Source organism: Bombus pyrosoma, linkage group LG2, assembly GCF_014825855.1.
Source record: "Bombus pyrosoma isolate SC7728 linkage group LG2, ASM1482585v1, whole genome shotgun sequence".
Lineage (NCBI taxonomy): Eukaryota > Metazoa > Arthropoda > Insecta > Hymenoptera > Apidae > Bombus > Bombus pyrosoma.
The window spans coordinates 8,838,133-8,853,949 of NC_057771.1; the positions used below are offsets into that span (position 1 = coordinate 8,838,133).

Consider the following 15,817-nt stretch of genomic DNA (forward strand, 5'->3'; position numbering starts at 1 on the left):
GCGGTCAAACTTCGCCTCTTGATACTTCTGTTTGTTACCGGCTGCCGCCGTTATCGTCGGCCAGCAACTTCAGTTACGAAACTGTCGATGCTTCGGCCGCCTATTTAGACGAGAACTTTCAGAAACAAGCTGGCAGCTGGCCTCAAAAGGGCGGCTGGTCATTCTACGGAAGGAACGCTTTCCAAAACTTATCGGTCAGATACAACCGAGTGTCGCGAACTTGCAAGTGTACGTCGCTTCACGGCGAACGCGATCACCGTTCGAATTTTCGGCGTCGTGGCCCGACGATGGAATCGATAAGCGTTCACGACGTCAAGCAGACGTGGTTACTTCGAACGTTCAACCGCCAACCATTCGATCCAGTCTTGGTAACTGTCTTTCAAAATTTCTGCCATTTGTTGCAGAACCTAGCTAAGTTTATATTTTCGCTGGTCTACCGGGAGTTTTAACCGGATTTTTCTTTCGTTCACCTGGATTAAAGGAAATCTGCTTAGCATGCAAATGTCTCGCGACAGACGATGTCGCTTTATCCGTCGCGGAGCAATTTCGTTTCGTTGGATCTCGATATCCGGCAACTTTTTAATCGCGTTACGACACGCTGTAGTTTCCAAGTGTGTTCCTAGTTGAGGGAAGCAGAAGCTTAAGTGGCTCTAGCTCGATGAAAGATCAGGCGAAAGCCGGAGTCCTCTTCGGTGCATCGTGCGCGTCGAAATGAAAATCGATTTGCGAGTTATGTTTGTCGAGCACAAGGGACCACGAGCGAAAGGCAGGCGAACAGCGAAGAAGTTAATAAAGGGCCGGTGTTTGAAAGTTTAGCGGGCGTTGATGAGATGGTCTATAGATTCTTGAAATTAAGATCGAGGCCGAGGAGAAATGATAATGCAGTTTTAAAGACTCTTCACGTGGTGAAGTAACCGGCAAATCCTTAACGCCGGAAAGTTGAGATATTAATAACGAGCGGTAGCTGTCGGTAAGATATTCTCGATGTACATTCCTGACTTCTGTACCGGATAAGCACGGCGTCATCGCAATTAATGTTTCATCCTAGAACTCTTTGAGAAAAAGTTCTCATTAAAAAACTATCAAACATTCTTTACACGTGTACTCCATTTTCGCTTCTCCCTCCTTCCTACAATGCTATTGCTCTATTGTCCTACAAAGTTTATACCATAGAGCATAATAAATCATGTTTCTTCTGTTCTGCCTCTCTTTTGTCCCGCTTATGATAGCGTCGCTCGATTCAGTTGGACATCTAACGGATAATTAATTACCAAAGTAAATAATCAATCAATCCATTTCCAAATATTCCGAATGCGATCGTATCCATCCTTCAAATCAAACACATCGTCCAATTTGCTATCCACGTTCGTGTTACGAACGTAAAAACTGGCTAGTTATAGAAACCATGTTGACACGTTCGTTGTTGCCGATTGTATCGTAGCCTTAATTATCTGCAACTTATTCGCCAGATTTTCAATAACCATTACCGATACATGTAGTATCGGAAAAGGGGGGTATACGCTTGGTCTATTTAAGTTCGAGTTCCTCGGGATAGTATAAGTTGTAAGTTTAAGGAATAAACTAAGAAGCGTAAGAGTGCTGGGGAAGAGAGAAAGAGAGAGAGAGAGTGTATGCCTTGGTGATGCCAAAGTTAAATGAGTAAAGGAGTGGGAGAAGGATGCGGCGGTTGAGGGTCAGCGATTTTTGACCTGAGGAGACAGAAGTTGAAAGCTCAGTGTTAGGGTAAGACGTACGAAGATATTGTAATCAGTTTTTGTATTGGGTATTGCTTGTACGAATAAAACTAAACTTGAATTCAAATAAACCATCTTTTCTTGCCCTTGCTCTAGACCATATTTTGATATTACATACAGTTATTTATAGTACAATCATTATTGTAACCTCGTAATATTATTCCATTAATACTGCAATCACTAAAATCTTGATTAACAGAACGATCGATCGTCGGAACATCGAGGATTAGCAAGATATCTCCAGTAAGAAAGATTGGCAAAAGAACAAAATTAAAAGTCAAAAGAAATTGTCATATTTCCATACGAAGATTGTTGCTTCTACTTAATACTAATATTCGTAAAACAGTTCCACCATATAGAAATAAATTTATCCGATTATCCGAACAGCGTTCGGATAATCGAGGTTCTATTGTACTCTAGCGGCCATATTTTACCAAATAACAGCAAATGTGTTAAGTCGAAATTGAACGAGCCTGGTGTTTCGTTCTTCTTAAAACACGGCCAACCATACCGTTTTCTTCTTTGTTTCGATTGCCCGGTTACCGAGAGCCGACGTGGCAATTAGCCGAAAGCATCGAACTGTGACTGAGTGTGCTTTTAGCGCTGGCTGGATCAGCGATCCGTAGATGTTCAGGCATTTTTTCCATTCGCCTCACCCTCGTATCGTTTTCTCCGGTCGCACGTGTCGATACGCACGGTCACGTATCGGGTTGAGAAATGTAGTTGCCTGAAATTCACGGCGAGAAAGTGGCGCTCGCTCGTTTTAACAGAGGCAGTGGCAGAAACTTGGCGAGATCGTCTCGCAGGCCGAGAGACCAGCAGATATTTCCTGCAAAGCGGTCCCGCGCTAATTGCTCCGCTCGAGTTATGTTTTCTTGAATTTGCCACCACTTCCGGTTACGAGGCATCCCCATTGTTTGGACACTGACGCCTCGCCAGAATTGTTTCCAGCTTCATCGGGGTCAGGCAGGATACACCAAATGTCCTCTTCGGGGAAATTCATGCTTGTACTTGAGTTCGAGTTTGCGACCACGGATGGTCGATCAGACTGTTCTCGGTTGGTCGTTTGGGCCTTTCGTGTGCTCCTATCTGTGTGTTTGTTCTACCTACAGTAACCAAGTACAAAGCGAAGTTCTCCGTTCAGTTCCGATACAGTTGTATCTATGATAAATCTCCTTGTTGCTACTTGTTGTATTAGATCGAAATTAATGCTATAGATATCGGTAATAATTTCCTTGCAAGCTAGCATTTTCTTTAAATTGTTGAGATTTGATAGTGTGTAGGTTTGGATTAATGGACGTTCGAGTAGTTTGATATGCAAATTAATGCGTATTGTACGAAGATACCGGAGCGTAATAATTTGTAATGTATGTATAATGTGTATACGTACCATTATTATAATAACGATATCTCTGGTGTAATAATTCACGGAATTATTATTAATGAATTGACAAGAAACAAGTTATAAGTTATAGATTTCTATCGTACAATTTTACATCGAAATTATCAGAATAATTAATATTAATAATAAATTTTATATCGTAATTTATAAAATTAATTCGCAGCACGTTATTTGCTTTTATTTGTTACCGTTATACGACAAAGTATTCATTACCATTGGTAGCTTGTAATTTGTAGAATTATTATTAGTTTAATTACTGAAAAGGGATCAGCTCGTGTTTCCCTGTTATAATTTGTAACTGTTGCAAAGGTACATGGGCAACTGTACAAACTATACATTCCACGTTTTAGAATTTATCGTGACAGAATTTATTATTAATCAAATTTTTTAAGTTTCGCAACACAATTATCGTTGCATATCGTCACTTTAAACAGCAGCGGAAGGATTAACGCGAACCAAAATTCAGTTAATGCGGGGTTAGCCTCAAACTCTGTGTAGCCTTTATCGTATCTTCGTTACTATGACACAGAGACGATGAACTGTCTGTGCAGTTCTCCTGTCTCATGTGACTTTGCCTATATATAGGAATAAAATTCCGTAACGTATTCTATGCATACTAATAAACAACAATGTTTTACGTGCTTTTATTTAAAATACGTGCCTTCATTTGTCTCAAGTACTCTAATGGCGTTTTAAACAAAACTAATAGAAGAAAAGTTCGCAGAAATAAAAATACGACGAACCCAAAAAGAAGACAACTGCTGTTAGTTATTACGTTAGAACAAATTTTGATGCGATTAACCTGTTAACTGCGGAGTTTAGTTTGAAAAAGCCCTTACGGGGTGCGTAGTTAAAACGAAGCAATGAGGAGCATATTATACATTTTACGAACAAAGTAAAGAGAAACGGGCAGGTATTACATTTTTATTCGATGAAAAATTAATAATTCATCGTTGAAAAAGGTATTGTTATTGAAAATCTAAAAAGTGCCAAAAAATAATAAAGTAAAGTGCATAAAACAATTCGGGGAATATCCGATATACGCAGTAAAGTACACAAACGGGGTTGCACTGGGGAAAATAATCAACTTAATTTATAAAAAGCCATACGTTATACGGAGCATAACCGATATACCAAAGAGAATAATCAAATAACCAAACTGTTTTTTTTTTTTTATAAAACACGTAATAGTTTACTGGAAGTATAAAGGAAACATAATAGCAAATGTCATTTGTTATTTTTAATTATTACATTTTGCAAAAATTTTGAATTTTTATAGTAAACGGTAATTTTTTATTTCACAAGAGGAGTGTACACGTCAACCGCAGCGGAATAGAGTTTTCGATTGACGCGTATACACGTCGAACGCAGCTAACCGGTCAAATGACATAAACGTATCGCTATGCCTGGATCTATTTTCCGACTTTATTATTAGTCTATTGTAATTTAATAAACATACAGTGGTCTATGTTTCAAAATTTCTATGAACTATTTCCGCGCAGTTGAAGCCGATTACCATATTTCTATGTATTCGAATAATGATTTTTATTATTCCATTAGTAATTATTCACGCTGATCGAGATGTACGGGTATTAGGATCGAATATAGGGGCACTGTTTACAGAGGGTAACGCGATCAGCGCGAAGGGACGATGAACAAAAGCAGAAATTTTTCAGAATTATCGAGGAGCTCCTTTCACGGATGGAATGGGTTTCGCTGGGCACGTCGAGCACCCTTTCAACAGGGCTATATTTCTTCACTTTCCGGCGTCGTACGTTCTCCTTTATTTCAATCTCCTTGCCCCCATCTTTCAACCGTATCGTTTTTGCCCGAGTATTCCAGGTATTTCGTGGTCTCGTTCGCGGCAGACACGGCGAATGAAAATAGAGGGGGATGAAATGGTAGAAACACGCGTCGAGTTTTCGGATTCCTCCCGTGAGAGCCGAGTGGTGTCTTCTGCCAAGTGATCGTAGAAAGGTACAGTTTCAAAATTGCGATATTGACAGAGGGTTGGAGGGAAGCGGTGCTACAATTCTAGAAGGGGGCTCGATATTAAAGAGACAGAGCACGTATCGTAGAATGAAAACGGCGAACGGGAAAGAAGTAACTGGAAAAAAGTACCCGTCAGACTATATCTCTTCTTTTTCTGGCGTGACCGTGTGGAATTTTTATTGAGTGCTTGAGGGAGCTGTTTATTACGCAGGTGTGGGTGAGAAATGGTGTAGCCGCTGAATGAGGTATAAAAGAAAAGTGGAGGATCGTATATAAAACGTCTCGGTGCACAGATGAGGCTGAGTGGAAAAAAACCTGATTCTTTTAAGGGTTAGACATATACATATGGTACATATATATATATATATATTTATTTATATATTTATGTATACGTGATATGCATACGCATATTCTAGAGAATTCATGCAAAACGCGCTTAATATGTTCATAGGGATTTCATTTATTTCGCGAGATAACAGGTATAGCGCTCCCAAGTGTTACTTCGTACATTTTGATGAAACTAGGTCCTTTAAACGTGTTATTCTCTTATGTAGAAAAATAATTAAATGGGGCAAATAACAGATAATTTATTGATTGGATATGGTTATATGACGAATAAAAAATTTTTTTAATACAAGTTTTTACAAATTTCGGCTATTCCATTATACGAACAATTCAACGCGATCAACTATTGGATTATTCGAGAAATTCGTAATGCTTTCGATACGAGCTATCGAATAATAAAATGTTTCGAAAAATATAAAAAACCCTAGTAAAAATCTATACAGCTCGCCATTACATGCAACGCGAGTCTCTCAAGGGAATTCAGCCTTCCACGTTCGTCTAAAATTACGATACTTTCTTAGGATATTTTTTTTTAGAATATTTGTCCATCTTCAATCTGCCGAGTAATTTGAAAAAACAAAGAAGGGAAACGTTCGTATTCTAAAAAGTATAGGCTAAACTTCTGTGTCTCGGGCTAAAACGAGAACTCGATGTTAGTCGGCTGACTTGTTCTTTTCTCCGCGCAAATAGACAGGAAGTTTCATGGATAGTGCGGCAAAACTTACCGAACGAGATGGCGGAGAAGAAAAGAATAAAAACAGCCGAGGACAATCACAGGGCGGAGTATCCGAAATTTCGCGGTGGAAACTTAAAATGGACTCTGTACCACGATTTTCCGTGGATGGGAGAAACGAGAGAAGCGCGGAACAAATCTCTGAACAGTGTTTGTCGGATGTTCGTGTGTTGACTCGTTTTTCTTCCCTCTGAATGAGAGCGTAGAACGAAGTCTGACTGGATCGCGAGAAATTTTCGAAAGGGAAGAAAGGACGACCAGCATGAAAGGATGATCGAGTCAAACGAATAGCTGTTACGCGACCGAAACAAACATTTCGACTGGATGCTGAACACTTAACGAGGCTAAAACGATCGCGGGAAAACGTAAGCGGTCTTCATTGAATATTTAAACGACCATTTTTCCCCTCTTATCTTCTTCTTTCTCTTCATCTCGGCCATAGAACTTTTCGTTGACTTAAGTCACGACCACAGTTTCCAAGTCGTTTCTCATACATTTCTCTTTTTCCCTCTGTACACTATCCTCTTTCGCTATTTTACTGCTTTGTTTTTTATCCTTTTCTTTCAAGAAATGCTCCGGAGGAACGTTAGTTTTTGTCTCAGCGGTTACGCAGAAAGAAATTGCAATAACAGCTTGACACACCGAATTTTCCCCATATAACTTACGAACGCAATTCGCGTGGTTTCATCTCGCGGAATGGCGTTTCGCCCGGTGAAAAACGTAAAGTCCGGCGAAAATAATTAGATCAGAATGACAATCGACTAAGCACCACGAACACGCCGCTTAACACGGGGATAATATTTTATCCCGATCTTTCGGTTCTTGCCCATGCTTCTGGTTTATATCGCGGTCAGAATCCTAAAGTCGTTCCTCATATATCTCCCTTGCCGTTGGAAAACATCTCTCGAGGCTGTCTGCCGTTTTTCTAACGTTCGCCAAATAGAACACGGTGGCGAGCTCTCGTAACTTGGCCGGAGTATACCTGACTTTCCCAAAGAAAAAACACAGTCGAGTTAAACTTGAGTGTATCGCCTTAATCGTTTCGAAATTAATGTTGTCAAACGGAACGACGGCCGTGCGAAGTTTAAACGACGGTTCACGACAGCAGAATTACGCCTCTCGAACGTTAAAGCAGTCCTTCTCGCAGGTCTGACTCTAAAGAACGATGTCACGAAGCGATGCCACTCGAAATTATCTTTCATGCATTTTTAAATACGCAAGACATCTACGAAAGTACACGGTTAAAGTTTCAAACACACGCACTTTTAGGAAATTCGCGTGACTTTTATCTTGTGCCGAAAGAAATTTGCTTTCTATCTTCTTGTTGCACGAAAGGAATCGACGTCTATTTTTATTATATTCTTTTTGTTTGGTCGAAGAATCGACGGAAATTCTACGAACTTGAAGGATAAATCGTATTTCCTATTATTTTTTTTTTTTACAGAGAAGCAGTTTTCAAATTTAATACATTGTCAATCAATGTCACATGGTTCTTTTATTTGACTCTGGAATAAAGTATGCGTTTTTTCATCCATTCAAAATTTTCAGAATGTTGTTTGGTTTGATAGTTACTCGACTTCCATAAAATTTTGTCAGCGTATCAGCGATTTCGAAGGCATTCGCATCTTTGAGCTTGGCGAAAATCTTCTTGTTTAATCATAAAGCGACGTTGAAATCAGAAAATCAGCAGAAATCGACAGAAATATACTTATCATGTTTTTCTTCTATGATCTTTGCATGGAATGTGTGAACTATGAAAATAGAGCTTTACGATTCGAAGTATGCGCGCTTAAAACGCGACCGATTGTTCCCTACGGCTGATCGATGCTGCCCATAATTTTCTTTCGTATAAGGGTAACGTTCACTCGGGAATTCATGAATACTTCGACGCGAATACCACGAATGCCAACGGGTAATTTTCATAAATAACTCGCGTTTCAAACTTCCTTGCGAATTTCAAAGATCAGCTATCTTACGTAACTCTACCTCTTTTTCATCATTTTTAAGGACTTCCAATATTTCGAAGGTTTTCTTCGCGAATCGATTTATCGGTTAAATTTTCATTGAATTTCTCCATGTTTATGGTTCATCGATCCGATCGACATGGATTTACGATCGAGCTCGCCGCACAACTATTTTGCTGGTGAAGAAAGTGTCATTTGGCGAAGTAACGCGTAGCTAGAGAGATAGACATTTGCCGGATGTTTTAATCCGGCGCGCAAAACAGCGCGAGTTCCCTCGTCACGGTAGAAAATCCTGCCAGTTAGGACGAACGCTGTGCCTCCAGCAAAAACTCAGCCACTTATCTTGCTCAGAATCACACGTGAGTTTAGTTGCACGCTTTATCATTTAATCACACACTGATGAAAATTTCATTCAAATAAATGGAGTAGGGATATTCGTTTCGGACAGATCCACCGTTCGATTCAAAGTTCCAAAAACGACTGACTGTTCTTTTTGCTTAATCGATATTTCAGATATCGGATAAGATCGATCGCCTTTTTAATTTTCTGCCGTACAACACGTCGCTCTTGACGTTACACGATTGACGTACTACACGCGTATACACGTTACGATACACGTTCAACGCGTTTGTCGATGTTCGTTATACGGCTATCAAAGGGACATCGGAGCAATGGTTTTCGATCACAGAAGGAACAAAAGTTTCTTTCTACTCACCTTGCCAAAATTGGAGAGGCCACCGATGCGTGCCACTTGACCGGGTTCATCCGCTGTGCTGCATTCTGCCCTAACGAACCAATAGGTCAGTAACTCAATGGCAACAATCCTCAGCATTATTGTCGTACAATGCCCTCTAATCATAGAGTTTCACGTTCGTAATACCAAGCAACGCGACTAGAATTGTTCGTCGAACTAATGACTACGGAGATTGTGCCAGTGCCGTATACAAACGTCTTGATTTGAAGCACGAATGCCTCGCGAATGTCCGGCTATCCTGTGATTGAAACGTGCCTTAAGCCGGAAAATAATTCGAAGCCGTGAAATACCGTACGAACGATAAATCTCTGTCCACCGAGGATTAATTACCATTATCTAGACGAATTTAGCGGGGAACGATAACGTCTGTGGACGGATTCGTAAACATCTCTCACGTTGATAGGATTACAGGGAGTCGTGGTAGGCGCGGACTACCAGGAACGGGTTTCGAGGAGTCTGAGCAATTTCGGGACGATAATCGTCTGTATTAGCGCCATGTTCTCTAAGCTGGCAAACGGAACGATAATACGATATTCGCAATGCTAACTGACACGATAATCGATCGCCGGAGGAACGACGAGTAAACGACGAGTGAACGACGAATGCGATCGATTTCGAACGGATGGAGTTCTGAATCCGAGGTCGGATACTTTGCATTTTCCTTTGATAATTAGCGAATGGAAAGACGCTGGCCGGTACTTGGTCATTTAACTGGGCTATGCATGTTCGGAATAACCAGAATTGATACGTGAGTGGTTGAAATTTCAATCATTTGCTCTTCATGTAACTGATTAGGATGGTATTTTCTATTTGTTTCAGACAGATACGAGCAACGAGTAGTTGTCCACTACTTGTGGTCTACTAATTTGGTCTCGATGTTTGTTGACTAGAATGGGATTTTCTACTTGCTTCGAATACATAGATATGCGAGTGACAGGGAATTGATCTCGATGCGTGGCTAGCTATGATGGTATTTTCTACTTACTTCGGATAGATGTGGAAGTAGTGGGCACTTGGCCTCGAGGAGCGGCCGACTAGGATGGGATCTTCTACTTGCTGTGACCAAATATATGCATACGTGGGGATATATGGTCTCGGTTGCTCGACGCCGGCATATGGCTGGACAGAACGGAATTTTCTACTTGTGCCAGATAGATTAAAATCTGATACGTTCTCAATGTTCTCCTTCTATTTGGCATATACCAAGTATAGCACCGAGTACAGAATTTAGGCGAAGCGGAAGGCAAGAATAAGAGCAGAGCTCGAAATAAAAATTTTCCATGTGATCACGCGAATAAAGACCGTTTATATTCTACGGATAACCGTGTGTATTCGGGCTAAATGAACCAATCACCGTTTGGTGGAGGATGACCCTCTCTGTAATTAATTCAAAAGCATTGCTGCTAATCACGCAGCTGTAACTGATACCTATACGTGATCTATTATTAATACAGTATTGACCTTGTGTCTGATGATACCTTTATCTATATAATTACAACGAAATAGTTATACGAAGTGAAATAGTAATGTGAAAGCGAGAGTGTATGATGAATGTCAATATCTTTGAGGTATTTACATATATAACAAAAGGGGCATTATATAGATCTGACTTTTAGAGTGGAGAATGTCCGCTAGGGTCGTACAACTGGTTTCGATATTCCGCGTTTGATTTCTTCGTTGCGTTATAATAAAATGCTACATTACGTAGATTTAATAGGTCCAACTAGTAACGAAAATTCGTGTACCCTATCCTCGTGATTGTACGAGAGAAGCTGAGGCTATGAACCAATTTCCACCATTAGAGCCGTCAAATAGAGAGATGGTAAGTTCACGTACCAATATACTGGTCATTCCTACTTCAGCTCGCCATTAGCCGAAACGTCTCTCCGTATAGATATTTATCTGGTGTCGGTGGAATCTATTGGAGTTGTAAAACGCGCGCGGTCGATACCGGAAATTCCGAAACGCAGATAATATTGTTACGGTTCCATTAATCCGCGCATGATTCATTGTCCCGCCAGTTACGTAATGCAGCGTATAAATAAAGATTGGATCGGCTTTGCCAATGTTATAAATTTCACGGTCGAAAGATAGGATCGTCGATCATCAAGCTCGCGTTCCTCGGATTTTTAACTGTGGCGTGATTGTGTGTTGTTGTATTGCATTCTGGTGTTTCCTTTTTAAGCCCGTCGAATTACAATGTCCTGTTATGTGTCACGAGTTTGTTGCAAAGTTTGTTCCGCTATTAAACCCGTTCCCTATTAAAAGCGGTAAAAGTTCTGTATACTTGCCATACCACGCGCTGTTTATTAACCGACATAATAGACGTCTGAAAGTTTCGTTCGTATTAACCGTCGTTTGTTCTACGATGTCGTATTTGAGAATAAAGAACGTATAGTAAATGTACTAAGGGAGGATTAAATGTAATAATTTGATATTTCGTACTAACACTTTTGCTGTAATTGGAGTTTCCTTTCTTTTCTCAGGATCGATGTACATGTATCTTTTACCAGCAACTTTTACTATGCAACTTTTGCATTCGGTTTGTCTATCAATTATGCTATTTGACCAAACGGTTGTTAAAAATTAAATTGTCAAAATTTATCGTATCACCGAAGAGTAGCATTTTTTTTTTAAGCAGGAAGAAGAAAGAATAACTGTTATTAAAGAAGAAACGCAACCATTGTGTTAGCAGCATTGTCGAAATTATTAATAGACAGTAGCAATGTACGCGTAAAATTCAACTACTGGAATTTTTTAAAACAAAATATAATGTTTCAACATATGAAATGTTCGTTTGAAATGTTGGATTTTCCTGGTAGATTTCATCAAGAAATGTGTCGCTTGTCTGTGGTATTGTTTTTACACGATTGAATGTTGATTTATGTTCGTTTTCCTCGTGTATCTTTTGTTTGAAATAGTGGTGGAAATCCGTCGGTATTCTGTCTGCAATGCCACAATCAACGCACACAAAACTCGAGTCATTTTCCCCTATGAGTGTAAGTTCGTGTAGTTGTTCTCTGACCGAAATTGCACATATTAATATACACGATATTAATATAGAACGATACGAATGTGAGAAAATTTTGTAAAATCCAGGATATTGATGAATACAATATTCAAAATATCGTATCTGGAATGCCAATATGTGTCGATTGTAACGATAATGCAAAAGTACAATTATTTGAACCGAAGAAAATGGACGATTTATATGTTGTAAGTTTTACAGTGAAGAACATAATAAAACAGATTTCTCGTAAGTCATCTTTTCTTGCCACCATTGTTAAGCTTTGTAGAAACTATACCAAAGAAATACATTTTTTAATTATAACAAATACGAGTGCATCTTGTAATTTCTACACGTATATAAATATTTTCAGATTTGTTCCGAATTTCACCAATATAATGGTGACAGTCGAGTCCCATAACAGTGGCAATAAAATTTCAATTCAATTTCACGTAAAATTTCACATAATATATTCATAGATATTTATAAGCGTAGGAATATTTTTACGATCCGGTGTAGCTATTGGTTCAATTATGTTCTTCGCTGAATTTTTCATGCTATTAGATAGCAATTTTAATTTTACACCCCGTATACGCAGGTATAAAATAAAATTCGTACTTTATTCCGGGGTAACCAGGGCGACGTGTCTCTCGCAAAAGCCGTCGGTTCGTTCGAGACTTTTTATTGTTTCCCGCCCAGTTTTCCGCGTTGTCGTTCGTTTTTCTCAGCGGACGACGTAGTCGGTGCGATGGGTGTCGCCTCGTAAAAGGGAATTCGTCCATTGTTTGTTCTGGAATAATATTTCTATACACGCCCGACAATGCCGGCAGCTGGGTCGCGCTATTCGCAAACCTTACGTAATTCCGAATCTCCTCGCCGCATCGCGAACTTGAAACTAAAACAGTTGCCTCGATGTTCGACGGTGTCGTCGAAACAGTTCCACCCGCGGAAAATATCGATACGCTTCCGAACGTAGAACGTATTGTGCTCGAGACATGCCCCAAATGCAACTTCCGATCCATTGAAGATTTCCAAGATTCTGCAATTCTCCACAGTAGCTGTATATTGTTCGATATATTTTTTGAAGTTTGAAATTTTTGAAATTTAAACGTATTAGACCGCCCCTAAAGTAACGTCGTGTAGTATATGACGATTATGAGGGAAAAATATATAATAAGTATACAAATTCAAGGTGCAAAGTAGGAGATTACTTGTGGAACGATTTGATAGCCGTTTGAAATTTCGAAATTTCGTTTAGTTTTCGAAGGATATGTAAAATCTATGGTGCGTGGATAACGTTCGTTGCAAATGTCTCGCGCTTGTATTTTGTGCTTCGCTTTTATTCTGTTATTTACTGGACGTTTGTAACACGTAGCTATACGGCTGTGAGTCTATATTTTAGAAGCGAACGTGTTATTATACACATTGATTGTAACATATGAAATGTGCTGAACGCTCTGAAGCTTTAATTAGAATCTCAATAAGTAGCATATTGTTTGTCTGTAGTGTAGATTATATAAAATTGAGTATTTATCTATGTTCTTTGCTTTCGTATCCTAATTTTTACATAAAACACTGTTGGTAGTTTTTCCGTATTCTCTTTCCAATGGTACAATGAATACGCACAAAATCTGAATCATTTCTCGTTATGAATTTGAACTCGGATATCCTGCCGGGAAGTTCGTACGTAATGTTAATATATTTTTTAGAAACAGCTACCAGCTAACTAAATACTACTCGCCGTCGATTTTCTAAATATTCTTGCAGCGATACTAATTTCGAATAGTAAGAGTTTTGCTTTAACCAAGCTTTAATCGATAAATTGAATGTAACGAAAAACAGAAGCATATTTATTTTAATCAAAGAAAAGCTACATTTCATACGTTACCATCTAACATCTATTCGGTGGTGTCTCTATTTTCATTTTGGTAACGCGTTACTTGTTTTCCCATAAGTTCTCATATGCGAAACGCGTCACGATCTACCAATATCTCCCTCGATAAATTGTTACGGAGAAACACGATGATTGATGCGCGAACGATAATGCATTATGATGAATTATCCTCGGCAAAGCTCTTTATATACGATTACGCATTGAACGGCACGCGACAATCACGAACATCCGGTTAGCCCGACCATGAATGATTATCTAATTTTAAGCTATTTTCGTTCGAAGCTTCTGTATTAGAATTCAACGAAACATTATATCTAGTATAACCGTACATTGTCTCAATTGGTAAACTCACCAAGGCGTGTTACAAGTATGAGTGAGTGTGAGGTATCTGGCGCCCAACTCGTACAACATCCTGAGAACTGCCAGGCTCGCTCCAACCGCGTGACCCCCTTCGACCCCTATCAGGCTTGCTAATCTACCCTCCTTGTGCGCTCTCTCTATACCTGAAAGCACACGTTAAATCTCCCTTGAATATTCTCGATTGTCATTATTATTATTGTTGTAATTATCCTTATGTAGATACCAGGCATTCTCCAACTTCCACCTTTATCGCCAATCTTCCCAACTACCATCATTTCGCTAATTATTACGAACTCGTTTTCGCGTCTCCCCTTAGATACGTTTAGGATCTCTCACGGTAATGTATGTATATAAATTTTAGTCTGATGATGATAAAGTCGTGCCAGATGCATTCGTACGATTAACCTTTAAGTGGATAGCGTTGCCATTTAGCGAGATATCCGTATCTTCCGACGTAGACGATACGTAACGTTTATCGCGTTATGTATTTGAATTTGGAGGATTACAATTTTTGAAGATTATCGATATCGTCGGAAAAATTAGGAAACGCGAGCAGATTGTAAAATCTAAAAGAAGGAATTTATTAAGTATTGAATTTGTGTTGAACGATTGACAATATGTAACAGGAATTTGTATTGGTTTTGACAAGCATCTGGTTTAAATTCCATTGAACAAATTTTCGATAAATTAGATCGATTGAAAGGACTGAGAATGTTCACCAGTTCGACCAAATCCTGAATTTGCACGGTGTTATCATCCGCAGTTGTTACGGATACATGATCATTTATCGTTCATTATTATTACCATATGGTTTATATATTTAGTAATAATTTGTCTAGCCAAGAGCAATTTTCCATTATGATACAGTGTTTCAGTCAGAATGAAAGTATTGTAATTCAATGACTAAGCGCTACATTGTATTTTATACCAGAGCAGCATACATGTAAATGTCATTTTCTTTTATATATTTGGTATTAATTAGTAACTCGTTTTTAATTATACTGGACGAATTGTTCAAATAATTTTTCTATATTTGCATGCCACGCATACGTATAATCAAGCTGTTTCATTCGAAGAAAGCGATGCATTTAAAAGTTAATTAATGTCACGAGTCGCCTTCGATCCTGGTTTAATAGAATCATTTAAATCATGGATGGCGAGCGTTATCGGTCGGATCATTAATTACGAGCCGTAAACGGGGCTTGATTAATCCCAACCGGAGAATAATGGAACGCGCGGCTTTCAAAGAACGGCCGGACAACTCGGGAAATCCTCCTTGCGGCCGGTATTTTGTCAGTATTTAGTCAGCGCGCCACGAATTCGATTCCCGGCCGGTTTAATCGTTTTAATCGAGTCCGGTCGTGTAAAGGTGGGGCTATCGAGCTCCGTGAAATCGGATTCGCGGGCTCGGTGTCGTTCGGATTCGATTAAAACACCGCGAACAAATTGCGTTAGGTTGTCGGTTCCGGGATACCGATATATACCGCGTACAGCGTGTGTCGTTTCGTGGCGCTGGCGGATCAACCCCCGGCGATGTTCACCCCCGAAGCGTCATTTATCGCGGGGAATTCGAACTTTTCCGCTTTCGACCGCACGCGATAGAGCTCTTGGT

General features: G+C 39.5%; 2 protein-coding genes across 11 annotated transcripts in view; one reads left to right on the forward strand and one right to left on the reverse strand.

Moving 5' to 3' along the window:
* Positions 1–15,817, reverse strand: part of LOC122572657 (dipeptidase 1) — a 76,895-nt gene that overhangs the window by 23,511 nt on the left and 37,567 nt on the right. For all 10 annotated transcript variants that reach the window (XM_043737978.1, XM_043737960.1, XM_043737923.1 and 7 more), the window contains 2 exons: positions 14,198–14,348; positions 8,906–8,975 (listed from right to left, as the gene is read on the reverse strand). In XM_043737978.1, the coding sequence (XP_043593913.1) occupies positions 8,906–8,975; positions 14,198–14,348 (221 nt within the window). The remainder of the gene's footprint in view (positions 1–8,905; positions 8,976–14,197; positions 14,349–15,817) is intronic.
* Positions 8,933–15,817, forward strand: part of LOC122572704 — a 178,676-nt gene continuing 171,791 nt past the window's right edge. The window contains exon 1 of the mRNA XM_043738034.1: positions 8,933–8,990. The gene's annotated coding sequence lies outside the window, so the exon portion shown is untranslated. The remainder of the gene's footprint in view (positions 8,991–15,817) is intronic.